The following is a 27,058-nucleotide window of genomic DNA, read 5'->3' on the forward strand; positions in this document are numbered from 1 at the left end:
ATCTGAATGAATATTGAGAGCTTTCTGAATGGGACAGGAATCTCTCAAGAACAAGAAAGTAAGAGAAAAAGTGAAAGGATTTGGAGAAAGCAGAATTATTGGGAGATCTTTATAGGAAATAATTTAAAATATTGGTGGAAATCTACAATGTGTCTGTTAGAAATAGAGCTACTCCTTTTCAGCAATGCCTCTTATCTGAAAAGTTTCATTTTTGTTCATTGTTTTCCCCAGGTAGTCATCACATTTGTTTTTCTTAGTAACATCATTATACTGGATTCCCCAGAGTTACCTTCTGAAAGTACTTTTCTACTTTTCCTTGTTCAGGACCCTCACATGGACACCATTGCCAACATGCTGGTCTCGACACCATAGCATGTTTGTCTCATTCGTGTGTGTGTGATTTCTTAAATCATTTCTTCAGTGTCCTGGGTCACGCCTTTTGCACATTCTCTGGAAGACATGCATCCAAGTGCCCCACCGTCATTGTGCATGGTAATCAGAACAAGTAATGGCCTTTAGCTTTTTTTTTTTCATTAACAAAATGGAAAAGCACCATACCCAATCCATTAGTGATGCTCTATTATATTGAGAGCTTACTGAAAAAAGGCAGCCAGCCGGTGGACATAAGGCCATTTTCCCTTAAATAGGATTTTCAACCAGGATCAAACAAGATACCCTTTCTTCTGGCAGGAGAGTTATGCTCTCTACTCCTCTCTCTTTCTCGTTTTGTTTTGTCCTAATTTATCCTGACAGTCCGTAGGGAATTTAACTGTTTTCTAAATGACACTGAAATTTCTTGCAGATTCACAGTATTCATAGCGAACAAATATCAATTAGTCTTTTGAAAACCTTATTTCTTATTTTTGAAGACCTTATTTCTGTCTGTGAGTTTTAGTTTTTTGAATTTCTTGCTCTCAAAGAGATGTTTTCCTCTTGATTTTTTTTATTATAAAACTGAATATAAATATAAAATAAATAGCCATTTTGGTTTTTTTTAATTACTATTATTGTTATCATTCCTTTAACACACATGTAGTAAAACTCTGTTATTTTCATTCCTTTAGGAATTATGTTTGATTGATGGCCTTGAACTCAGCTACTTCAGGCCAAGACTTGAGGGGTTTTTAATCCCCTAACCTCAATTGAATTATCTTTCACTGATACTTTGTAAGGTGTTTGCTTGCTTTAAAGCTCACACCCATGGTATTTGTACTTATCACTCAAACCACTTAGACTTCTAGCTCATTTGAAGAGCTAATTTCACACGATGCTGAAGTACACATGTGTGTATATGGCCCAGTTTCTAAGATACCTTTCCTTAGGAAGCTCATGAAGAGTGGAATGCAACCACTCAGACCGCATGGGCCTTTTTCTACAATCTCTAACTTCTGTTTTATGAAAATGAGTACTGACACATTCAGGCCTGGGGAAGCACAGTGCGTGCCCTTCATCCATACTTCCTTACCTCAGTCCACCCCCAGGAACAAGAGAGATGACGGGAGAAACCTAGAAATACCGTTCTCAAGCCCCACACCAGACATACCATTCATCAGTCTAAAACTGGCCATGGACCCAGCACTATTGTCTTTAACTGCCTTCCAGGTGGTTCTGGAGCTCAATCAGGTTTGAGCAGCGCCACTGCCAGCCAGGCAGCCTGTGAACCTGGGAAGGATGAATCAGTTAAGACAATGGAGGATTAAATGCATGATGAAATAAAAGTTGAATGCTTATTATCCTCTATTATTCTTTTTCCTTCCTTCTAGAATTCTATTTTATATCATTGTTGTCTTGTATGATTTCTTTCCTTCTGTGTGATGTGTTTTTGAAGACCAATGGACTTAGGTCAGAAATGAGAAGAGTTGGTCCTTGGTGAGAGAGAGAACTCCCAGCTCTGAATTTGAATTTTGAATTCCCAACCTGAATTTATGCAGCACACTCAAGGGGCTTTCCACGTGGCTCAGTGGAAAAGAATCCACCGGCCAGTGCAAGAGATGCGAGTTCAGTCCTTGGGTTGGGAAGATCCCCTGGAGTCGGAAATGGCAACCCGATCTGGTATTCTTGCCTGGGAAACCCCATCAACAGAGGAGCCTGGTGAGCTACCGTCCAGGGGGTCACAAACAGTCAGACACGACTGAGCAACAGGACACTCAAAACTCTCAGGGCTCACAGCCCATCACGATATCGACAGGAACTACGAAGACAAAGGAGCTGTGTGAACTGGCACTTGGGTGTAATGTGTGTGTCCATTAAGGCATGGTTAGTTCCCTGAGATACTTTTAGGGTTAGTGAGACCCCAAACAGGAACAGGAGCTCCAGATTCACCTCTCTTCATCTGGAGGGGAGGGAACCAAGATTGTGACAAACCGCAGCAGTGATTCCTAGGTGTGAAATGCTATGGGCATCTTTCTCCCTTTGCTGTTAGATTCATACTCACACTCCATACTTCAGGGAGGTCTTTCTAATGTCACGAGTTTTCACTCCATTTTTAAAAGGACCAAGGACCAATATATATTATTTTTATAGAGAGAACCTTGGTCTTTTTAAAGGGTTCGTTGCAGCCCATGAGTCCAGGGAAGGGCTCATATGCTGTCTACAAGTATCTGCTTCCCCAGCACATTCCTTTGAGCCTCTCATAATTAGGACAGTGACTAAATTGGCCTTTTTTATTTTCCACTGGTGTCAAATACAGCTAAGAGGATTCTCCATACTTGGATATTAAAGCTCTGTTTGTAACTGGCAGCATCTAATCCTGATTATTCACTGTTTGTATTTCTAAAATACATAAAACTAGAAACAAAGCTTTCAACTGAGCCCCCAATTTCACACCCAAGTTGACCTTGGTTGTCCCCAGCCTCACTGTGACTCAAGGCTAATGAGGACAGCTGTACTTTCTCTCTCCTCTTAACCCTCCCCCAGCCTTTCGCCAGTGCCTACAGAAGCCTGGGTAGAATTGGGAAGAAATTTTATTGAGGTATACTTACTTATCTCCCGTGCCTTGCATAATTGTTTGCAGTTTCTTCAGGGGTATATATATTATATGTATTTTTTCCTGTTTTATTTTCCTTAATCCAAGATTCTCCAAGGAAGAATGGTAGAAATTCAAAGTATTCAACATAAATCACTTGCATTTAATATTTTGATCATTTATGTGAATTATAGATTTCCTTGGGGAACATACATGAACATAATTTTCCAAACACACTCTAAGGTAGCAGATTTAAAATTTTTATAGCATATTAGAATTGCCAGGTGAGCAATAAATATTAATTCCCAGCCCACACTTCAGGCCAATTAAATCCAGTTCTCTGTAGGTGGGACCAAAGCATCAGTATTTTGTTCAAAGAGCTCAGATGATTCCAACATAAACACAGGTTTGAGAACCAGAGTCCTCGAGATTACTCCTCCATCTCATGAGATGTTATAGTAGTTAAAACAATTAAGAGTGCTGAAGTCCAGCACATCTGTAAAATTGCATTTCCCTTCTTAGAGATACTTGTAGATTCATAATAAACATTTGCACACTAAAGATGGAGAAGTACTGATGGGGGGAAAAAATGGATATAAAGAAAGGAGGGAAAAGAGAGAAAGGAAACCTCATCTCCAAGTAAAACAAAAACAAAAATACCTGCTGAGCTTGATTTACGCCATCATTTTTCAAAGTTGTTAAACGACTGTGGAATATGTATTTAAAACTTCCTTGGAACAGCCCTCCATGGAATGTCATTTGAAAGATACTGAATAAAAGAAATCCAGAGCAAAATGTTTTGTTGCACTGCTCATTAAAAACCTGTAGATATCAGGTTTGTTTCATTGTCGTGAGGCATTTGTATTTAAAATAACTTATTGAGGGTAGCATGCAAGTTTGAATGTATGCAAGGTTTCTGATAGAAATAGGATACTTGGATCGCAGGCAGTATATGAGATTTAGTTTAGAAAAGTCAGTTTCCCAAAATCCATAGAAGAAACAAGTTCGATGACTGGTACCTGAGAAACCGCACTTGTAGTGACACTGGAAAGGTCTGGGAAATCCAAACCTTAGTTAAGAAAGCGGGGTGGTAGACTAGCAGAAATATGCCAGGACACCTGAGATCTAGTGCTTGGTGGCCCATTCAGGGTCAGTACAAATAAAGGCACTGTTGGGCACTGCTCCAGATTCCCACACTCCATTTGATATTTTCTTCTCCTAGGCTTTCCCATAAACCTCAGAACTTTTTATCCCTGACTTTTCCAAACAACTCTAGTTGTACAGTTTCTCCTCTCCTATATCAAAACCAGCTTCAGTTTGTTCTCGGAATTCTCCCAGCTCCTTCTTGAGGAATGGCTCCCTGGAGGCGCAGATGGTAAAGAATCTGCCTGCAATGCAGGAGACCCAGGTTCCATCCCTCAGTCGAGAAGGTCCCCTGGAGAAGGGAATGGCAACCCACTCCAGTATCCTTGCCTGGAGAATCCCATGAACAGAAGAGCTTGGCGGGCTACCGTCCACGGGGTCACACACAGTCAGACACGACTGAGCAACTAACACTGCTACTACTATAAGGAAAAGAAAGAACTCCCAGCTCCATTCCCCCCCAACCCCGTCTCTCCTGGCAACCACCAGTCTATCCTCAATGCCCATGACTCTGTTTCCGTTTCATAGACAGGTTCGTTTGTGTCCTATTTTAGATTCCACATATAAGTGACGTCATATGGTACTTATATTTTTTTCTGACTTCACTTAGTATAATCTCTGGTTGCATCCTTGTTGCTGCAAATGGCATATTGCATTCTTGCTTACAGCTGAGTACAATTCCACTGTGTATATGTGCCACACCTTCTTTATCCATTCATCTCTTGGCAGACATTAAGCTGTTTCCATGTCTTGCCTATTGTAAATAGTGCTGCTTTGAACATGTATCCTTTTGAACTACACTGTTGTCTGGTTATATGCCCAGGAGTAGGATTGTTAGGTCATGGTAATTCTAGTTTTAGTTTTCTGAGGAAACTCCACACTTTTCCAAGTGACCGCACCAACTTACATTCCCAACAACAGTGTAGGAGGGTTTCCTTTTCTCTACACCCTCTCCACCATTTGTTATTTGTAGAGTTTTCAATGATGGCCATTCTGACTGGTGTGAGATGATACCTCAGTGTGGCTCTGATTTGCATTTCTCTACTAATTAGTGATACTGACCATCTTTTCATGTGCCTATTGGCCACTTGTATTTTTTCTTTTTTTTTTTTGAGAAATACGGCTCATAACATCTTTTTTGTTTGATTTGGTTTTGGGTTTTCTTGTTTGTTTTTATTGGGTTATAGTTACTTTACAGTGAAGACTCATAACATCTTAAACACTTAAAATATTGACTTTTGTAAATATTTTTGAATGATGTGGGAAACATAGTTCCTTTCTCAAAAGAAATAAAAACAAAACTTAAACTCTAGAAAAGTCTATAATTGGTATTTTAGGAAGTCAGTGTCCATAGTAACCTGTGAGTTTGTGAAGGAATGTCCCCTGAACAGAAACTAGTGTCTTCTGGTATATAAAAATCAAGGTCAGATGATCAGACCAGGCCAAGGAAAATCTGGAGATAAAATTAAGAATAGTCAGTATCTATACAGATTGTTTGACTTTGCCTGACTTCTCTACCACCACCGTAAAAGTGTAATTCTGATCTTCCTGTTTATATTTTTAAATAGCTGTTATTTTTATTTCTTTTGGGAACTACTTCTTAGCTGTTTCTCTCAATGATCCAACCCTTTATTTCTTATTTTTACATTAGGTGGAAAATATTAAGCTTTGGGGCAACTTTTCAGTCTTTTTGAGTCATCTGTATCCAAGTCTACTTTCTCTGTTTAAGAATGTAACCCAGATGTCACTGGGTCCTGAAATACTTTGAAACCAGAAAAGATTGTCTGGAATTTCCAATCCCATGCCCTTTAGGAGTCTACAACTTTCTGCATTGTTTTTAAGTTTTAAAACCATATAATCACCTCTTTCTATCTAATCCTCACTGTGTTGATTCAGAAATTCACCCCTTTTCTAGTTTTTCCACAAATATCAACTCAGAATAATATCAGGGGAGACTGGGTCATGCTCAGTAGTGGACAAATGATGGGGGGCTTGTGAGCAGTTTCAAGCTGAAGGTACAGATGCATCCTGTGCTTCAGATGCCCTTCAGGACCTCCTCCTACCAGTCCTTCCTCCCCACATGCTCCGGGGCACCGCTCTGTCCCACTTTCCTCTAGGTCTTCCTGGCTCCCTCCCCCTCCCTCTTTCTCAGAAACACAAGCTCCCTCCACTTATAACTATCTCTCCACATGTGTTAAGTGTCTGTTACCCCTGCTTTGGGACCCTCTGTTGATACTAAGTGTCTTATTAATGTGATTACCAAGAGAAAAAATGAACGTTTCCTGCCTAAGCTGCATTTCTGACCCTGACAAACTATTAAGATAATGAAATTTCCATCTTCTCATAATAATACCAATAAAAATAAAATCAATACTGATGATGGCTCCTATCTATTAGGTTGTTTGTATATACCCAGCTCTATGCTAAGGGCTTTGTATGCATTATTTGACTAATATTTCTCCATAAAACCTTTAGCATATGAATGTTTGACTCCATTTTATGTTGCACTAAGAGATTTATGGCTGCAAATTTCTGAACCATCATACAAAGCAACTCAAAGTAAACCGTGAGCAGTTGGATTTGGGTAAAGCTAAATATATCTGAGATGGTGTAGGTCACAATGATTCTAAGGCCTCAATGAGAATGGGTTGAAATTTACCCCAAGATGATGTCCTTTGTCTATCCATGTAAAACACAGCTATTGTCAGGCAAATTGTTCTTCACTTTAGGAGGCAAAAAGTGGAATCTGGACCTTGGTACTCAAGTCTCTTTCCTTTCAGTCCTCCCATCTCCTTGCCCGTAGCTCTTTACCCTGAACACATCCTTGGAAACAAGAATGGGGATCTCTGAGCTCAGCAGAAACTCCTCCTTCCTGCTTTTGTGCTGCCAGAGTTATATATGCTCACATGGACAGGGTAGTGCTGCTTAAATGTTTTTCTCTTTTTCCTCTCCTAAATAAGTACAGCTCCTAGAAGCACTTTTCTCAAATAGCTTTATGCTCTTCTTTTGCAGTTTTCAACTTACCGTTGCTTTATCCTTTGTTCCTCCTTATTTAGAACACGGCCCCGTCTTTTCTGCTTCTCCTACTTCCTTCTTGCCTTCCCTTGTCCCCTGGGCATCTTAGATCAATATCAATGTGAATATTCTAACTAGTCCTGTAGGTCAGGCTTCACATCTGAAAGTCTCTTGACTCAAAACCAAACACACAAAAAATGTATGTTTCTCGAGTCTCTTGTAGAGACTGAAATTTGTTTTAAAGGATCATTTAGAGTCCCCTTTACCGTTTCCTCCTGTTGACTTTGCCTGCTCTAGTTCACTGGGGTGGTTAGAATCTATGACGTGTGGCCCCAGATGATTCAGAGGGAATGTTTCATGTGCAGATGGAGTTTACTGTGTGTGTGTGTCCATCTGGATGAGCGCCTTTTCACTTTGTCTGATGTGTCTTCACCTATAGCCTGATTTAATGCTTTAGGCACAGACTTAAGTAGAAAACCACACCGCTTTGAGGCACATTGAGGACTTGATCTTCCTGACAAAGTCCTTCAGTTATTTCATTTCCAAAATAAAGAAGCAAACTCCATTTCCTGGAAAAAAGATTAAGTGAGCTCTGAGAGGCTGAGGACATTAGTTGTTCGTGTACGTTTCTGAGAGAACTATCCAGGTCATTTTTAAAAGTCGTTTCTTCTTCTTGAAGCTGTCAGATTTAGAGACTGATTTAAGTAAATGTTGATTTGATCTCAACAGCTTCCCTCATTTGAAGAGGTCACTGCTTTACAGAAGCTTTTAATTCTTTGCAATTAACAAATCATACTGATAAGCAAAGATAATAGAGAATGTTAAGAAGCAACAAAGAGGGTATAAACAGACAGGAAGTTCAAATACAACAAGGGAAGACTAACAAAAGTAATAATAATATAAAATACCAACTTACCCTTCCTGGATCCTGTGGTAAATGGAAGATTTGACATAACGAATAATACATAAAATTAAATACTTTATATATTTCAGATCATAAGGGAGAAAGGAACTATCCAGGGCATCCAGTGTGTTAGTGATGAAATCTGGTTTTTCTGGGCTCTGATGTCCTATTGCCCAGCCCATGCTTTAAGACTACAGTTTATGCTCACGTAGTATTTAGTATGTACTAGGGTCTCAGCATAATTTTACTGAATGTTTGTGATAAGAGAGTTAAGAATATATGTCTGTTATTGGAATTTTGCAATAGAACACCTTCACCTCTCAGCTTCCCTAGCTTCTCACTGGTGATCTGTGCTCTTTATGCCTTCCACTTCTTTTTCTTGCCTTAGTGCACTGCCTATAATCTCTAAGCAGTATTAGAAGAGATAGTACTGAATATCATTATCTTTATTCCAAAATTTAAATAGAAAGTGTTCAGTATATCACCATTAACTGTGAGGTCAGCTATAAATGTTTTGTTTGTAGACTTCTATTCCTAGTTTCCATCTATTTCTAGTGTGCTAAGATATTTTCTCATATACAGATACTAGATTTTATAAAAGATATTCTCAGTCATCGCAATGATCATATGATTTTCTTCTTCATTCTGTCAATATGGTGAATTGTGTTGATTGACTTTAAAATGTTAAACCTATCTTGCAATCCTGAAATACATTCTACTTGAGCATTTTATATATATATATGAGATGATTGGCTGAAGTTTTATTTAGGAGGTTTTTGTAAATGTTCATGAAAGACATTAGGTTATAGTTTTTTTTTCTTCTTGTAATGTCTTTATCAATTTTTGATATAAGGAGTGTGCTAGCTTCATAAGATGAGTGGAGAAGTGCTCCTCCTCTAGTATTCACTGGAAGAATTTATACAAGATTGGTACTATTTATTCCTTAAATGTTTGAAAAATTCTCTAGAGAACCCAGCTGAAGCTGAAGATTTTATTTTGGGAATGTTTTGGATTTCTAATTCTTTTTTTCTTAATGTAGAATGATGCAGATTTTAATTTCTTTTTGCATCCATCTTAATTGTGCTGTTCAGCAAATATGTGTATTTTATCTCAATTGTCAAATGTATTGACATAAGTTTGCTCATAATATTCTTTAGTATCTTTCTTCTTAACTCCCTTCTTTCCTAAGCCCAGGGAGTCTTTCATTCCTGCTACTCCACTGTGAATACGCTTTTATAGTTGCCTCCATTCTAGTTCCCAGTTTTTAATCTGACTCCCTTATCTTTATCTCCTGAGTGGTCTTTGTAGTTCATGAAATCTCTCTTATCTACGTTTTGTGACACCCATCACAAAAATAAATTATTGAGGAGAGAGGAGGAAGGAATTCATGGTATCTACACAGTTGTTTCAAGTTCAAATTTTAAGACACAGCTTCTTAATCAGCTAAATTTCTATAGTATTTTATTTTTATTGCTACCAGAATGATCTGCGCACATGCTCAAACTTAATGGGCTTTAGCTTTTTCCAATACATTCATGAAGATTGTTTTTTCCACACAGTTGAAGGCCTCCACAGCCTGTGATCACGTGGGAATGACTGCTTCTCCCTGTGGTTCAGTGGGTAGAGTTTTATTTTTCCCATTAAAAAAAAAAACAAAAACAAAACAAAACCCTCCAAGATTCTTCTTTGTCCCTTTCTCTGCTGTATGGCAGCAATAAATGGGCCTCACTCCAGATTCAACAATGCCCATCTGTGTTTTTTGTCAAAGAGTTTAATGCACACCTCTCTGGTTATACTTAGTAACTGTTCTGGTGAACTGTATGGGATAATGTAGGCTATATACTTTGGGCTCCCATTTCCATCAAGCTCACTAACTGGTCTTCTTTTCTCTCCTTCTTCAGTCACTCTTACTTCTAGTAGGCGAAGTCTGTGCTGCTATCTGTATTCACATCTACCTACTCTTTAGGGATAATTATTTTGTCACTCATAGCTGTCTACTTCGTCCCTGCACTAGGACATTAAAAAGTCAATAGGCTTTAAATTAATACTAACATAAAACATAACAAAAACATACACCATTAATGTTCCATGCGGGGATCCACTTTACTCGCCAGCATTTCGTTGGCAGGAGTGGAAGAACCGAGGAAAAACAGCAGGAGAGGTCCACGTCGGAGTCCATCCCTGACGTCCTCGTTGGTGGGTGGGGGCACTTTTCTCTTTCAGGGAGACCCTCTGCAGCTGTCTTCCTCTCTGCAGACTGTCTCTCATCCTTCAAGTGACATGGAGACTTAGAAGGCACTCCTAGAATTATACTCCAGGCAGCTTTTACTACTTAGCCAATGTAAGCGAGCGAAATGATACTGCTTCCCAGTTCTGAGATGACAGAATTTTGCAAATCCAAGAAGCGTAACTGTGGGAACTCAGGTATTAGGAACACCTTGACCTCAGGTAACTCTGTGCCTCCCTCAAGCCACTGGGGCTATTTCCTTTATCCTCCAGCTTCCTTTGAGAAAGGAGACTTCCTATTAGATGGTCCCAACAGTGATTCATGCCTCGGGCTGTCAGCATCATCCAGTACCAATTTCTGCCCTCTCACTTACCTGCCTTCCCTCTCTCCTTGTCATGACTATCTGAGTTTGATAAGACCTAAACAACCACTCTAGCTGAAGTTTGTTACACTGATTTTTGAATGTTATAGCAAGAACTGGCTCAGATGGTAAAGAATCCTGCAATGTGGGAGACCTGGGTTCTCTCCCTGGGTCAGGAAGATCTCCTGGAGGAGGAGATGGCAACCCACTCCAGCATTCTTGCCTGGAGAATTCCATGGACAGAGGAGTCTGGGCTCCATGGGGTCATAAAGAGTCAGACGTGACTCAGACATGATTGAGCAACTAACTTTCACCTTACATAGCAAGGACTAGGCACACCCATTTAAGAACCTACATAATATAACAATAACTTCAAATGAGCAAGTTTGATTAATTATTTTAGGAAATTTCAAAAATTGAAATGTGGGGATTCCCTTGCTACTCCTTTGCTGTACAGAAAATTAAAAGGAAAAGTTTGCCATCAGGAACTATATAAAACGTTTTAAAATTTTATTTTGCTTTGCGAGGGAAGTAAATCAGGAACTAAAAATTTGGAGTTTTCACTTTTTTGTTTCTTCAGAAATAATCAACGAGTCCATAGTAACAGAATAATTTGTTCTAAATTAAATAAGTAAAAACACAATTCCTCTCTAACTTCATCATTTTTTTCTCTCTTCATGTAACTATCTTGGTGATGCAGTGTCTAGACTTCTTGGAACAAGTGATGGAGTCTGGAATTTATTCTGTGGGTTTGAAAATGGCTATTTGGGTTTCCAGCACACACCATGTGAAAACCCAGTGCTTTCAGAATATGTAAAAATCATCAACCTGTTTACCAAAAAAGACTTATCCATGGAGTGTCAAAATGTTACGCTGCCACCAACAGGGACATATATAGATTTATCCATTTTATATATATCATCTCATTGTAATATGGTTCCCATCAGCCCCTGTATCAAAAAAAAAAAAAAAACAATAATTTGTACTCATGAAAGAATTATGGAAGATACTTTCTAGTTTTCGAGAAAAACCAGTAAAGTAAATTAGCTTAAAGGATAGACATCCATTCTTGTTCTGGTTTTAGTAAGTAGTCCACAGAATGCATGAAGTCAAAGAGCAGAGTTTTTGTATCACAGGTCCTTCTTGGTTTTTGTCATTTATTAGCTGGATAAAAGGCAGTCTTAGGCACTGAGATCTAAACCACATTGGTGCAGCCCGCATTATCAAGCCTGATGGTAGTTTATCTTTGCTCTTAAGGAAACCAAATAGAGTGCTCGCAGAGGAAGTTCAGAGGCATTTCCACCAGTTACCTAAAGCTGAGAGCTGATCTTGCACATGGCTGTAGCCATTTCCTATAAGCTCCTGTGCCTAATTTTACAAGTCTGTCACATCTTGAAGCTTTACCCTAGAAAATATACGTCTACCACAGAAAAGTTTTACTGCAAAAGTTTATTGAGAGATAATAATAGTCTTACAGAGTATAAAATTCCATAGCTTTGACTTATTAAAACAAGCCTGTCCCCAATTTTAAAACAGCATTCTCCAGTGCTATTAGATTTTCTGTGACACCAAAAAAAAAAAAAAAATTAACCAGAAAAGTTTTTCTTTTAATTAAAAAATACGTGACACATTGAACTGAGCTGATAGCATTTATACTAAAATTCTCTATAAGTCCTGTTCAGAAGAGCAGCATAAAGTTAAATTATAAAATAAGCATAAGGGGTAGTAGCTCTTCTGGAAGAAAATTAGGTATTCAGAGTATAAAGTAAAAATTAAAAATCTATGGAGATGAAATGACAATAAAATGTTAGCCAAGGCATTATTATTCTATATTCTTAATTGGAACTCCAATTATTAAAGTGTTTTTTTTTTTTAAGTTGGCATATTATACATGGTCCTGACAATAAAATGTTAACCAAGGCATTATTATTCTATATTCTTAATTGGAACTCCAATTATTAAAGTGTTTTTTTTTTTAAGTTGGCATATTATACATGGTCCTGGGCTCCCCTGGTGGCTCAGATGGTAGAGAATATGCATGCAATGCATGAGCCCTGGGTTCAGTCCCTGGGTTGGGAAACTCGGCTGGAGGAGGGCCTGGCGACCCACTCCAGTGTTCCTGCCTGGAGAATCCCATGGACAGAGGAGCCTGGCGGGCTACAGTCCGTGGGGTCGCAAAGAGTCGGACACTGGTGAGCGACTAAAGCACACACACACAGTCATGATCGTGGAAACTCTTAGGATTTTATTTCAAAAGTCATGAAGTTGACTGAAAAGTGGACTCAATCCTACATCAACAGAACTGCAGTGCATTCACAGTGTATCCCAGTTTGTCGATATGTAAAATGGGTGAGCCATCCTGCCTAACTCTGCTGTTCTGAAGAGAAGATGACTGAGGATTTAAACTGTAAGCACTTAAATCAGTTGTGTCAACTTTCATAACTTCATCAAATACCATGGAAGGTGTGAAGATTTACTGAGTCCTTCTACTGAACAGAACAAAGATGAGGTTTTGGATAACTCTGCATGATTTCAAGAAACTTATAGAAAAGAATCACACAAAATGCTTTCCACTAACTACACTGCTTGGGAACCCTAGTTTGGCACAAGAAGTCTGAAAGTGAGGTAGATTCTCATCTGAGGTCATGAATAGCGCTCTGTGTGGCCCCAGCCCGTGTCCCTATGTCTAATTCACAGAAAATTCTTCTTAGCGATGTGGCCACTGGAGCAGGAGTGGGTCAGGCGGTATCCAGTGACGCTGTCAGTCACTGATGACAACAAGGTTTGGAATTACTACCTCTGGCATAAAGAATACCAAGATCAGTGAAGGAGTATCTTTGACGGTTGTGTTGTACATCTTGGAAAACCGTGACCAAAGCATAGAACACGAGCCACAAAGAGTATTAACTCTATTGGTAAAAATATATTCCCACTTGCTACTCATCTACTAGGATTTTTTATATCTAATTAAAGAAACTTTTTCCAAAGTATATTCTTTAGAGTACTAGTTTTAAGCAAAATCAGTAGGTGTTAAAAAGTTTTAGAAACTGATTTAAAGTCCCCTTTCTGCAGGCTTCTGTAAAACTGATTTCTCAGAGTTTTAAAATTCTATGTCTATAGCAAAGAGAGCTTCCCAGGTGGCACTAGTGGAAAAGAATCCACCTGCCGATGCAGGAGATGCAAGACATGGGTTCAGTTCCTGGGCTGGGGATCCCCTGGAGAAGGAAATGGCAAACCGTTCCAGTATTCTTGCTGGGAAAATCCCATGGACGGAGGAGCCTGGTGGGCTACAGTCCATGGGGTTGCAAAGAGTCGGACACAACTAAGCACGCACGCAGTCATATCCAAGAGGCTACACTATGCAGAATTGCTCAAATGCACTGAAACACAGAAAGCTTTTTTCCCCCAACTGAGCTAACATTCTAAAAAAAAATGTGTAGGTAATAAATAGTAAATTAAGAGATACTTAAAACCTGTATGACATTAGAACCACCCATCTGAAATGGCCAAGGAACTGTTACCTCCAACACTTTCTGGGACGGTTTTGTTGGCAATGCAGACATTTGCCATGGGTGCTAGACATGAAATAATATTTGCTGAAATGTGACTCCAGAGGTCTGTACTTTTTTGAAAAATTGGCAGCAGTTGTATCCCTGAGTAACTGTCTGCTTAAGGACACAAGGACAGTGATGAGCAGAGTGGGCTAATGCACTTGTTTAAAGGTTATATGAACACTTTATAGGGGTGGGGAGGTATCTATACAGAATTCCGAGTGATCAGTGACTAAGAGGCATACAAGATGTGTAATTGGAAATGGAAGACTTTCTTCTCATAGTCTTTTTATTCAGCCACTGAACAGTTATTCTATTAAGTACCAGGCACAGCGTAGGGTGTTGGAAGATGAAGGGATACACGACACTTGGCCCATGCCTTTAGGGAAATGAGAGTCTGGACAATTTTAATAGAAAAGTGACGAACTCTGTGAGAGCACAGAGAATGGGGTGCAGAAATCTCTGATAATTTTCAGCTATGAAGCTAAATTAGTAATATCCCCAAGCCTTGCAAACAGTTGTCCTTAGTCCACATTATGAGGTTATTTTCATATTGATAGGGATGGCACGCAGTTGTTATCAGCAGTAACACATGGATTACGGGCAGCAGTTTGGTTTGTTTGATTTAGAGTTGCTTCACTAAGGTTGTCTCTCTTTTCAGCAAACAGAATTAGTAGGACAGTACTTGTTTAGGATGGAGAAGCATTTGTCCAGAGTTGCTTTATTTCTCCATGAATAGTAAACAACATCTGATGAGCCAATCTCCATTCAGATATTTCCCTGGATTCAGAATTATCATGCCTCTTGGATACTGAAAGTACCTACCAACGCATAACATTGTCATTTAGATTTTGCCTGTTTATGCGTGCCCTTCATATGTGAACTTAGCGACTTTAGAAGCATAAAGAATCATGAGCTTGCTGTTCCCATAAGAATTGTTTCAATGAAACTGTGTTTTGAGAAACCGTGTTTTCATTAGATGATTCTGGCTCTGAAATTCTGTGATGATCAAGTTTAGAATCTCAGAAATATAGTTGATTCCATGGAAGATTCCATTCTCAAAAGAGTAGAACTTCAGCTTTTCAGAGGGTCTGTATATTAGAAACAGGAATATGGGTCATGCTTTGTGCTTACAGAGGTGGGCATATACTTTTTCTGCGTCTTCAATTTTTTGTTGCCAAAATACATGTTATCCCCAACACATATTTTACTGAATCCTACAACTTAGTGAAAAACAACTGAACTATTGTATTATTCATTTAGATTAAGAAAATTTGGAGAATTAAAGGGGTGGAAAAGGAAATACTGTCAGTGACATGGAGTGTGGGGAGGAGAAAAAGGCAGTTTCAACAAGATCTGGAACACTATTTCCTTTATTTATTAAAAAAAAAAAAGCTATCAAATGACAAAAGACGTGACAACATTTGCCAATTGTGATTGTTGGTAGATAAGTATTTCTTACATTATCCCTCTATTTTACTTTAGTTAGAAAAGATTTTTCATAATATGATTTATTCATTCAACAAACAATCTGTTGAGAGCCTACTATGTGCTGAAAGTAAAATGGAGGAAAAACAGAGGCCAGCCCTGCCCGCCTGGCAGGCGTTTGTGTTTGGGTGTGAGAGTGAGGTGTTTGGGAGCTAATGCAGAATGTTCAGAAGGACATGAGGGGATGGGAAGAAAGAACCTGTGCTGATATCGGAGAGGCGGGCTTCTGTTGGTTCTGAAGAGATGGCTATTCTATACTGCTAGAAACTGCATTATTTTTGGTCAAAATAGACTTTAAGATTAATCATGCTTGGCGGGGGCCACACATGGAAAAGTGTTATGTGCTATCACTGTTCTCGCCGGCCGCATGCCCAAGTTCACCTGCATTTCTCTTTGATTTCCTCCAGTACATGACTGCCGCGGCTCCTATGCAAGGGACCTACATCCCCCAGTACACGCCTGTGCCTCCGACAGCTGTTTCCATTGAAGTAAGTCCGTCTCTTCTTACAAAACGAGGTTAGGGCAGATAAATCTCAGCTTCATGAACCAGGGTCCACCGTAAACCCCGCAAAATCCTTAGTTGTGATTTTTGTGCTGCTTCAAAGTTTGCCGTTGCAAGCTTACTCTGTGAGAGTGTGGACTTTACTTGAACATGCCTTTGCCTTGCTTTGCACAGGACACAGGCAAATTTGGTATCCAGGTCTCAGAGGAATGCCATTTTTATGCTTAGAGAAAAGACCAACGATCAAATAATGACTCCATCAAATGAGAGCCACAAACAGTCAGAAAGAGGAAGGGAAACATTTGAAGCCTTTTGAATAAGCCAGTTCTCTGATGCCCTGTTACTCCCTAAACCAACATGAGCAGCACCGCCTGGGAGCCTGTTAGAAATACACACTTTCAGACCCTCCCTGGACCTACTGAGTGAGAATATGCATTTTCACAAGAGCGCTTAAGGACCAAGGCGCACATTAAAAATTAAGATGGGCTGGCTTAGCACACTGGTTCTCACATTTTTCTGCATGTTGAAGTTATTTCAAGATTTTTTTTTAAAAAATAGTGATCTTTGCCAGAGAGTCTGATGTGATCCAGGGTGTGCACCGGACCTGGGAATTTTTAAAGGCTGCCAGGTGATTCTTTTGTGTGCCAAAGATGAAGGACCACTCCTCTCACCAGTGACCCTTGATGGGACTGTGACGTCCCACAGCAGCGGAGGAGGACTTGTACCACTCTTGTTGGTGCAGGCCATGAGTGATAAAGTCATGTTGGCCTTGCTGGAAGCTTTCTCCTCTCCTCTCTTTCCGCGGGGCTGAATCCATTTCCCCTATACATTGTCTTACTGGACAGAGCCAGAAAGATACTGGATAGGAGGGGCATAGCGCTATGCGGACGGTGGTGAGAACTTAGACTTCTCCCTGCTTCCAGCCCTCCTTCACCTCCTCCTGGCGCACATTTGCTCTTACGGTCACAGTGGATTTCTGCCATCAGCTGGGACTCCTCTGGAGTCCACGCCGTTGCTGTTCCTCACGTTGGTACCACTCAATGTGGGAGACCAGCATGACTCTTCCAACCTCTGGAGCCGCACAGATTAGGTGAAATTTTTAGAGACCAAATTGGATCTTTTCAAAATCCATCTTTGTTTGCCTGTTTTTGGTCTGTTACCAATGTTTGCTAGTACCAAGATTTGGGAAGCACAGACATTAAAGAGGACAGTACCATGTCATTTAGGAAACCAAGGAGGGACAACTTGTTAATCTTTTATGTGTTCCAGACCTATAAGCCCTCGAGAATGTTTCACTATTAAAGAGGTTTTAATTAGCTTTTCAGATTTTCAAGCGCATATGATTAAAGCATATATTCTTTTCTAGATTTAGCTATCAAAATCCATCTAGGCCATGAGAAAAAATTATGAATCTAGACATCATAGGTGGCTTTGAGCATCAATGTCTGCCACATATCCGCATCTCTCTATCTGTACATCAGATGTGTGTGCTTATCCACAGAATCTGAGGTTTTTGAGGACTCCAAAACAAGGAGACACACTTGAGAGCATTGCTTATTGGAAACAGTCTAATTATATCAATAAATCTGGGATTTAAAAAGAAGTATATCACTAAGAATTATATCAGTATACCCTGATATATTGCCCTGAGTTGTGCTTATAAAGGAAAGCACTGATTAATTTTCTATGTAAAAACACTCATTGAAAATTCACCAGTATTCATACAAGTCAATGCATTTAGGAAACTCAGAAAACTGTGTAATACCAAACAGTATATTAGGGGTGAAAAAATATTGACTTCATAAAGGGAGAATTTTCACATTTTGAGAAGCAATTTCAGGCAGCTTCTGTTAAGGACAGACATTGGTCAAAAGCCTGTATCTCTGCAGAGTCCACGGCTATAATATAAGTACAACCATGTATTCATATGGATTCCCTCCCTAGGCTGACTAACTACCAAACCTTTCTCAGGACCAAACATAACTTCTGAGTGAGGACCAACTCAAGAAACCCATTCTTGTTGGCATCTGTGAGCAGCAGAAGCCATCAAAAGGCTAAAGGAAGGAGCAAATCAAAATTAAGGGTGTTTGTTTCTTTTTCTGACACCTCTAAATGAATTCTAGTTCGTGTCAAGGAAAATAAAAGTAAGTAAAACAAATCAAATTCATTAAGGGAAAGTGTATTTGACCATGTCCTTTTAGAAGAATTCCAAACCTGGGTATAGATTTTTATTAACAAGGTCCATTGTTTTGCAGGATCATAGAGACAGGGTAGGGAAATTTATTCCCAGGAAAATGCTCAAATGTAGACGTTTTATAGGAATTCTGCATGCTCCTTTTATTAAGGAGTTATTATTTAGTGTGGCTCAGGCAACTGCAGCTTAACATGATTTCCTGATCATTTGAGCGCTACAGGGTCTTCTGATGACAAGTCTTCTTGGTGACACATGGAGGTAAATTCCTCAAACGAGTGCTGTGGTTTTTCTCCTAGTGTTCACTGAGGCTTTATGTAGCTGAGTGCAGCTCCACAAAAGCCCGATGCCGGATAGTGCAGGGGTATGCCCTACAGTCCAGCTGCAAGAAGCCCTTCTGCTCAAGCCAGTGAGGCTCTGTGTTCTTGTTGCCTCCACAGGGTGTTGTGGCTGATACCTCTCCCCAGACAGTGGCACCTTCGTCCCAGGACACGAGTGGTCAGCAGCAGCAGATAGCAGTGGACACAGCCAGCGAGCATGCATCTGCATATTCCTACCAACAGTCCAAGTAAGTCCTGGCCGTGCTAAACTCTGTCCCTCCAGATCTGCCATCTGGACTTCACCCTCTCATGTGGCATCTGCTAGCTTTAGCTGCAGCAGAGACCATCTCAAACTCGGTGACATTCACCTAGTTCATGATTCTGTGGGTTGGCATTTGGGCGAACCTGAGGCAAGTGCTTCTTCTGCTCTTGACTGGACTTGTGTGAGCATCTGGGCGCAGGAGCTGGGCATCTTCACAGTTCTGCTTCTGGGCATCGGTCGTCTGATGGCTGTGGGATGGATCACATGGACCCAGGTGATGCTGACCGTGGAAGTCTCAGAATTAAGAGAACAGCAAGAGAGGGTGCCAGAAGACCAGCATGTTTTCAGCCCCATAGGCCAAAGCAAATCATGTGGCCAACCCCAAAGATAATGTAAGAATTCACTACCAAAAGGCAGGGGCATTGTAGCCATTTTTACCAAAATTTTCTATCATACACATTTTTGGAAAAACTCCAGTGTTCCCACTTAAAACTGCATAGTGTGCCTGCACTGTGGTCTTGCTGTCTTCATTCTTAAATAAAGTCAGTAACATGCCCCTGGCAAGACTGCTTCAAACTTACCCAGTAAAACAGTTTATGAAAATGAGTATGGTGAAATATAAAACAATATGGGATAGAGACTTATTCAGGAATTAAATGGCAAAGCAAAAATCAAGGAGTCAGAATTACTGCTGACAAGCCTTAAGTCACTTAGAAAGCCAAGTACAGCTGGCTTTGTGTGGAGTATCATGGAGATTAAAATTTGAGTGGTTTTGATTGAAACCAAAGGACTTAACAGACCTTCAGTCTGTATACAGAAGTTCTCTCATGGTAACTGTTCTACTTTGTAGGTAATGGTCAAAGCCCTGGTGGATAGAGAATTCCCAAAGACTCTTCCTGTTTGCAGAACAGTGGTGCAAATGAGTGGTGCTCATTTCTTGATCATAAATTTTCTTTCCTCTCAATTCACATTTAGAGATTGGTTTGTTGTTAAAAGACTTAATCACTTTAATGGCACCTTCCAGTATGTGGTTTCACTTCTAAAGTGGACCCTCCAAAGTAAATGTGCTAGAGTACTGGAGACTGGTTTTGTGGAAGACCATTTTTCATGGACTGGGGAGGGGTGGTGAGGGGGTGGTTTGGGGATGATTCAAGTACATTACATTTGCTGTGTACTTTATTCCTATTATTATCACCTTGTCATATATTTACACAGCTCCCCATAATGCAGAGTCGGGGAGACCCCTGAGCTTGTCTTCCTGCAGCTAGACGGTCCCTTCTGGGGCAGTGGGGAGCGGCTCTAAATGCAGATGAAGCTTCCTTTGCCCCTCATCCACTGCAGAGCAGCCCAGTTCCTAACAGACCAGGGACTGGTGCTAGTCCATGACCCTGGGGGCTAGAATGTGACTTAACCTTACAAATACAAGGCATTATTATCATCATTACTACTGCTACTATCAATATTATATAATGACTTATATATATATATATATATATATATATATATATATATATATATAACTTTCAGGAAATACCTGTAGCAAATAATGCATTTTGGTTTTTTATTAGGCTTTTAATTTTTATTTTATATTGCAGTATGGTTGAATGACAATGCTCTTAGTTTCAAGTGTACAGCAAAGTGATTGAGTTTTATTTACATGTATATGTATTCTTTTTCAAATTCATTTCCATTTAGGTTATCACAGAATATTGAGTAGATCTCCCTATGCTACACAGTAGGTCCTTGTTCCTTATCTGTTTTAAATACGTATATATATATATATATGTCCATATCAAACTCCCAATTTATCCCTCCTGCCACCATTTTCCCTTTTGGTAATCATCAGTTTACTAAGCCTGTGAGTCTGTTTCTGTTTTATAAATAGGTTCAGTTTTATCATTTGTTTAGATTGTGTTTATAGACTACATCATGTGCTATTTGTCTTTCTCACTCTGACTAGCTTCAGTTAGTATGATAATCTCCAGTGCTGGCATGTTGCTGCAAATAGTTTTTTTCTTCTTTTTAATAGCTGGGTAAGGTTCCATTGTGTATACATGCATCTTCCTTATCCATTCATCTGCAGGTGGACATCAAGGCTGCTTCCACGTCTTAGCCATTGTAAACAGAGCCGCAGTGAACACTGGGATGCATGTGTATTTTTGAACCAGGTTTTCTCTGGATATAGCCCAGGATTGGGATTGTTGGGTCATGTGGTAGCTCTGTATTTAGTTTTTAAAGAAATATCCATATTGTTTTCCACAGTGGCTGTGTCAATTTACATTCCCACCAAGAGTGTAAGAGGGTTTTTTTCACACCCTCTCCAGCATTTAGTGTTTCTAGACTTTTGATGATGGCCATTCTGCCAGATGTGAAGTGATATTCATTGTAGTTTTTATTTGCCTTTCTCTAATAATGAGCAATGTTGAGCACCTTTTCATGTGCCTCTTGGCCATCCATCTTTCTTCTTTGGAGAAACACCAGTGTAGGTCTTCTGCATTTTTTGACTGGGTTGTTTTGTTCTTTTTTGTATTGAGCTGCATGATCCATTTATATATACTTTAGGAATTAATCCCTTTTTGGCCACATCATTTGCAAATATTTTCTCTCATTCTGTGCATTGTCTTTTTATTTTATTTATGGTTTACTTTGCTGTACAAGAACTTTTGAGTTTAATTAGGTCCCATTAAACCATCACGATTCAATATGGGGAAGATTGCACCTTTCTGAGAATTTGTCCATTTCTTCTAGGTTGTCCATTTTATTGGCATATAGTTGCTCTATTTATATTTGCTTTTTACATCTGTTATTTTAGGATATGGACCAAAAAAGATATTGTTGCAATTTGTGCTTTCTGCTAAGGGTTTTATAGTATACGTCTCTTGTCTTTAATCCATTTTGAGTTATTTTTGTGTATGGTATTAAATAATGTTCTAAATTTGTTCTTTTACATGCAGCTGTCCAGTTTTCCCAGCATCATTTATTGAAGAGACTGTTTTTTACCCATGGTAAAGCCTTGCCTCCTTTGTCATAGATTAATTGATCACAAGCGCATGGGTTTACTTCTGGGCTTTCTCTCCTGTTCCATCCATCTACATTTCTGCTTTTGTGCCAGTACCACACTGGAGCTGTCAGTATAGTCTGAATTCAGGGAGCCTGATTCAGGGAGCCAGCTTCTTTTTTCTTTCTCAAGGTGGCTTTGACTACTTCGAGCCTTTTATGTCTCCATGCAAGTTTTAAGATTGATTTTTTTTGTTCTAGTTCTATAAAAATGCTATTGATAATTTGATAGGTATTGCATTGAATCTGAAGATTGTCTTGGGAAACATAGTGATTTTGACAATACTGATTTTTTCCAGTTCAAGAACATGGTATATATATATCTTCATCTGGTCAATGTCATCCTCAATTTTTTCATCAAAGTGTTAATAGTTTTTAGAGTACAGGTCTTTTGCTTCATTAGGTAAATTTATTCCTAGGTATTTTATTATTTTTGATGTGATGGTAAAAGGAAGTGTTTCCTTAATTTCTCCTTCTGATCCTTCCTTATTAGTGTATAGGAATAAAACAGATTTCTGTGTATTGATGATTTTGTATTCTACTTTAACGAAATCACTGATGAGCTCTAGTAGTTTCCTGATAAAATCTTTAGCATTTTCTACGTTTAGTATCATCTTATCTGCAAAGAGTGATAGTTTTACTTCTTATTTTCTAATGTGGATTCCTTTTATTTCTTTTTATTCTCTAACTAATATATCTAGAACTTCCAAAACTTGTGGAGTGAAAGTGATGAGAGTAGACATCCTTTTCTTGTTACTGATCTTAATGATGAGAAACTGAAAGCATTTCCTCCGAGGATGATGTTAGCAGTAGGTTTGTCATCTATAAACTTTATTATGTTGAGGTATGTTCCTCTATGCCCACTTTCTGCAGAGTTTTTATTATAAATGGGTGTTGAATTTTGTCAAAAACTTTTCTGCATCTATTGAGATGATCATATGGTTCTTATTCTTCAATTCGCTGATTGATTTGCATATATCAAAGAAACCTTGAAACCCTAAGATAAATCCCACTGGATTGTGGTTTATGACCTTTTAATATATTGTTGGATTCAGTTTGCTATCTAGTATTTTGTTTATGATTTTGCATCTATGTTCATCAGTGATATGGGCCTGTAATTTTCTGTTTTTATGGTATCATTATCTGGTTTTGGTATCAGGGTGATGGTGATCTCACAGAGTGAGCTTGGGAGTGTTCCTTCCTCTGCAATTTTTCTGGAATAGTTTCAGAATAGCCATTAAGTCTTCTATAAGTGTTTGATAGAATTTGCTTGTGAAGTCATCCGGTCCTAGACTTTTGTTTCTTGAGAGTTTTTAAATCACAGTTTAAATTTCAGTACTTATGATTGGTCTGTTCATATTTTCAGTTTCTTCATGGTTCAATATAGGGAGATTGTACCTTTATAAGAATTTGTCTATTTCTTCTAGGTTGTCCATTTTATTGGCATGTAGTTGCTTATCCTTTGTATTTCTGTGGTATCCACTGTAACTTCTTTTCAATTGTAATTTTGTTGATTTGGGCCCTTTTCATTTTTTCCTTGATGAGTCTAACATTTTATCAGTTTTGTTTATCTTTTCAAATATTGTTTCATTTATTTCTCCTCTGATCTTTATGATTCCTTTCCTTCTACTAATTGTGTATTTTGTTTGTTCTTCTTTCTCTAGTTGCTGTAGGTGTGAGTTTAGGTTGTTTCAGATTTTTCTTGTTTCTTGAGGTAAGATTGTATTGCTATAAACGTCCCTCTTAGAAATGCTTCTGTCATGTCTCATAGGTTTTGGATAACTTTGTTTTTGTTGTCATTTGTGTTTATATATTTTTTTATTTCCTCTTTGATTTCTTCATGACCCTTTGGTTGTCTGGTAACATATTGTTTAGTCTCCATGTGTTTGTGCTTTTTTATAGTTTTGACTATAATTTATTTCTAATATCATAGTGTGTTGGCAAGAAAAGATGCTTGATATGATTGATTTTCTTAAATTTACTGAGGCTTGACTTGTAGCCCAATATGTGATCTATTCGGGAGAATGTTTCATGTGGAGTTGAGAATTGTATTCTGCTGCTTTTGGAGGGAATGCCCTATAAATATCAGTTAAGTCCATCTGGTCTAATGTGTCACTCAAGGTTTTTGTTTATTTATTGATTTTCTGTCTGGATGATCTGTCCACTGAAGTAAGTAAGGTGTTAAAGTCCCCCACTATTATTGCACTATTATCAATTTCCCCATTTATGGCTGTTAGCATTTGCCTTATATATTGAAGTACTCTGATGCTGGATACATATGTATTTACAAGTGTTATAGCTCCTTGGATTGATCCCTTAAGCATAATCCAGTGCCTTCCCTATCTCTTATAATACTCCTTAGTCTGATATGAGTATTGCTACTCCAGCTTTCTGTTGACTTCCATTTGCATCGACTACCTTTTTCCACCCTCTCACCCTTTCAGTCTCTCTGTGTCCCTAGCCTGAAGTGGGTGTCATGGACACAGCACATCTATGGCTCTTATTTTTTTTTTTTTTTAATGTTAGTCTTGTTTATCTCACAAGACCTACAAAAATTATGGGGGAAGTGCTCTATAGCCCCTCTGCAAGGGCGGGGGGCGGGGGAGAATGACCCTAACTCTAATTTTTGTGTTCATCCAGCCAGTCTGCTTCTTTTGGTTGGCGCATTTAATCTATCTACAGTTAGGATAATTATCAATGTGCATTTTCCTATTGCCATTTTCTTAATTGTTTCAGATTTGCTTTTGTGGGTCTTCTTTCTTCCCTTCTTTTACTCTTTTGTGATTTGATGACTATCTTTAGTGTTGTATTTGGGTTGCTTTTTCTTTTTTGCATGTCTATTGTAGTTTTTTGGTTTGCAATTCCCATGATGTTTTGATATAGCAGTCTATATATATATACAAGACTGTTTTAAGTTGTTTCTATTTTAATTTCAAATACATTTCCAATACCCTGCATTTGTGTCCTTTTCACAATTGCTGGTTTTGGTATATTTGTGTGTGGATGACTTCCTAACTTTCCTGTTGAGTGAGTGAAGTTGCTCAGTTGTGTCCAGCTCTTTGCAGCCCCATGGACTGTAGCCTTCCAGGCTCCTCTATCCATGGAATTTTCCTGGCAAGGATACTGGAGTAGGTTGCCATTTCCTTCTCTAGGGGATCTTCCTGACCCAGGAATCGAATTCAAGTCTCCCACACTTCAGGCAAACTCTTTACCATCTAGGCCACCAGAGAAGCCTTCACTTTCCTGTATGTGACCCTTTATCCAAGGGTCTCTCACTTACAACTTTCTCGTTTCTAGTTGTAGGCTTTTCTTTTCCACCTTGAGAACTGCCTTTAGCATTTAAGACTTATTTGGTGGTGCTGAATTCTCCGAGTTTTTGCTTGTGTGTAAAACTTGATTTCTGCATCAAATCTGCATGAGAGCCTTGCTGGATAGAGTATTCTTGCTTGTAGGGTTTTTTTTTCCCATTCATTATGCCACTTCCTTCTGGCCTTCAGAGCTTCTGCCAAAAAGTCACCTGATAGCCTTACGGAGGTCCCCTTATATGTTATGTGTTGCTTTTCCCATGTTGCTTTTAATAACTCTCTGTTTAATTTTTGTTAGTTTGATTACTATGTGTCATAGCATGCTCCTCCTTGGATTTATCCTGTATGGGACTCTCTGCACTTCCTGAACTTGGGCGACTGTTTCCTTTCCCATGTTAGAGAAGTTTTCGGCTATAATCTCTTCAAATATTTTCTTGAGTTCATTCTCTGTTTTTCTTCTTCTCAGACCCCTATAATGCAAATGTTGGTGCATTTTGTTGTCCCAGAGCTCTCTGATACTGTCCTCCTTGCTTCTTACTCTTTTTACTGTGTTCTATGGCAATGATTTCCACTCTATATTCCAGCTCACTTATCTGTTCTTCTGACTCAGTTATTCTTCCTATCTTTCCTCCTAGTGTATTTTTCATTTTAGGTATTGTATTGTTCATCTCTGTTTCTTCTTTAAACTTTTTCTTTATTAAAAATTTCTTGTATCTGCTCAGTCTGTGCCTTCATACTTTGAGATTTCGGATCTTCACCATTGTGACTCTGAATTCTTTTTCAGATAGATTGTCCATCTCCTCTTCATTTAACTGTCCTCTTGGGGCTTTGGGGCTTTTTATCTTTTCCCTTCATCTGCAGTTTATTTCTCTGTCATCTGACTTCTGTGTTTGTGGTCTCCTTTCCACAGACGGCAGGGCTGTCCGCCCACTGTGGGGAGGCTGGCCCAGGGGCTTGAGTGGCGCCCGTTTGGGGAGGACTGGCGCCTGCCCTCTTGGTGACTTGAGCTGGGCCCTGTTCCGTGGTGCGCAGGGGAGTGTAAAGAGAGGCGTTTGAAGTGCTGTGAGCACAGTGAGGCTTTAGGCAGCCTTGTTTTTTTTTTTTAACCTTTTATGGAAATTTTTTTCTTAATATATCTATTTTATTGAATTTAGTTGACTTACAATGTTTCAGGTACACAGCAAGGTGATTCAGTTATACACATACACACATAGTATTTTTTTAATTTATTTTCCATCATAGGTTATTACAAGACATTGACTATAGTTCCCTGTACTATACAGTAAACCTCTGTTTGTTGCATATCTATTTTTTAATTAGAAATCTAGCATTCTGTTCATACTAAGCAAGTGGAATCAAAATGTCATAAATTTTTAGACAAAAATTCGTAAGTTCTCTAAAATATATATATTATTATATAGATGTATACAAAAGTTCTACTACACTTAATAAAGGCTTGGGAAAGAACATAAAAAAAAAATAAGAGATGGGGAAATTGGAAAACATAAACTAAATGAAATGGGAGCTCTGAATACGAAATAAAAAAGTAAAACAAACTAAACAATAGTAAAAGATCATCATATAGTCCAGTTGTTTTTAAACATGGCTGTTCATTAGAAACATATCTGGAGCTCTGGAGGAAAAAAAAAAATCATTACTTAGGCATTTGTATTTTTCAAAAAATTCCAAGATAATTCTGATATGCATCTAGACTTTAAAAAGTGATTATAGGTTTTTCTATTAAATGGTACATTTGGTGATATAGAG

The 27,058-nt window shown here is 38.8% G+C and overlaps 1 protein-coding gene across 14 annotated transcripts in view; it reads left to right on the forward strand.

The window, feature by feature from the left end:
• RBMS3 (RNA binding motif single stranded interacting protein 3) overlaps positions 1–27,058 on the forward strand; it is a 1,589,121-nt gene that overhangs the window by 1,540,143 nt on the left and 21,920 nt on the right. For 7 of the 14 annotated variants that reach the window (XM_070455283.1, XM_070455285.1, XM_070455287.1 and 4 more), the window contains 2 exons: positions 16,062–16,142; positions 18,788–18,915. In XM_070455283.1, the coding sequence (XP_070311384.1) occupies positions 16,062–16,142; positions 18,788–18,915 (209 nt within the window). Of the gene's footprint in view, positions 1–16,061; positions 16,143–18,787; positions 18,920–27,058 lie in introns of those variants that run through there. The other 7 variants (XM_070455286.1, XM_070455289.1, XM_070455290.1 and 4 more) reach the window with 1 other exon arrangement.

This window comes from Odocoileus virginianus, chromosome 26, assembly GCF_023699985.2.
Source record: "Odocoileus virginianus isolate 20LAN1187 ecotype Illinois chromosome 26, Ovbor_1.2, whole genome shotgun sequence".
Lineage (NCBI taxonomy): Eukaryota > Metazoa > Chordata > Mammalia > Artiodactyla > Cervidae > Odocoileus > Odocoileus virginianus.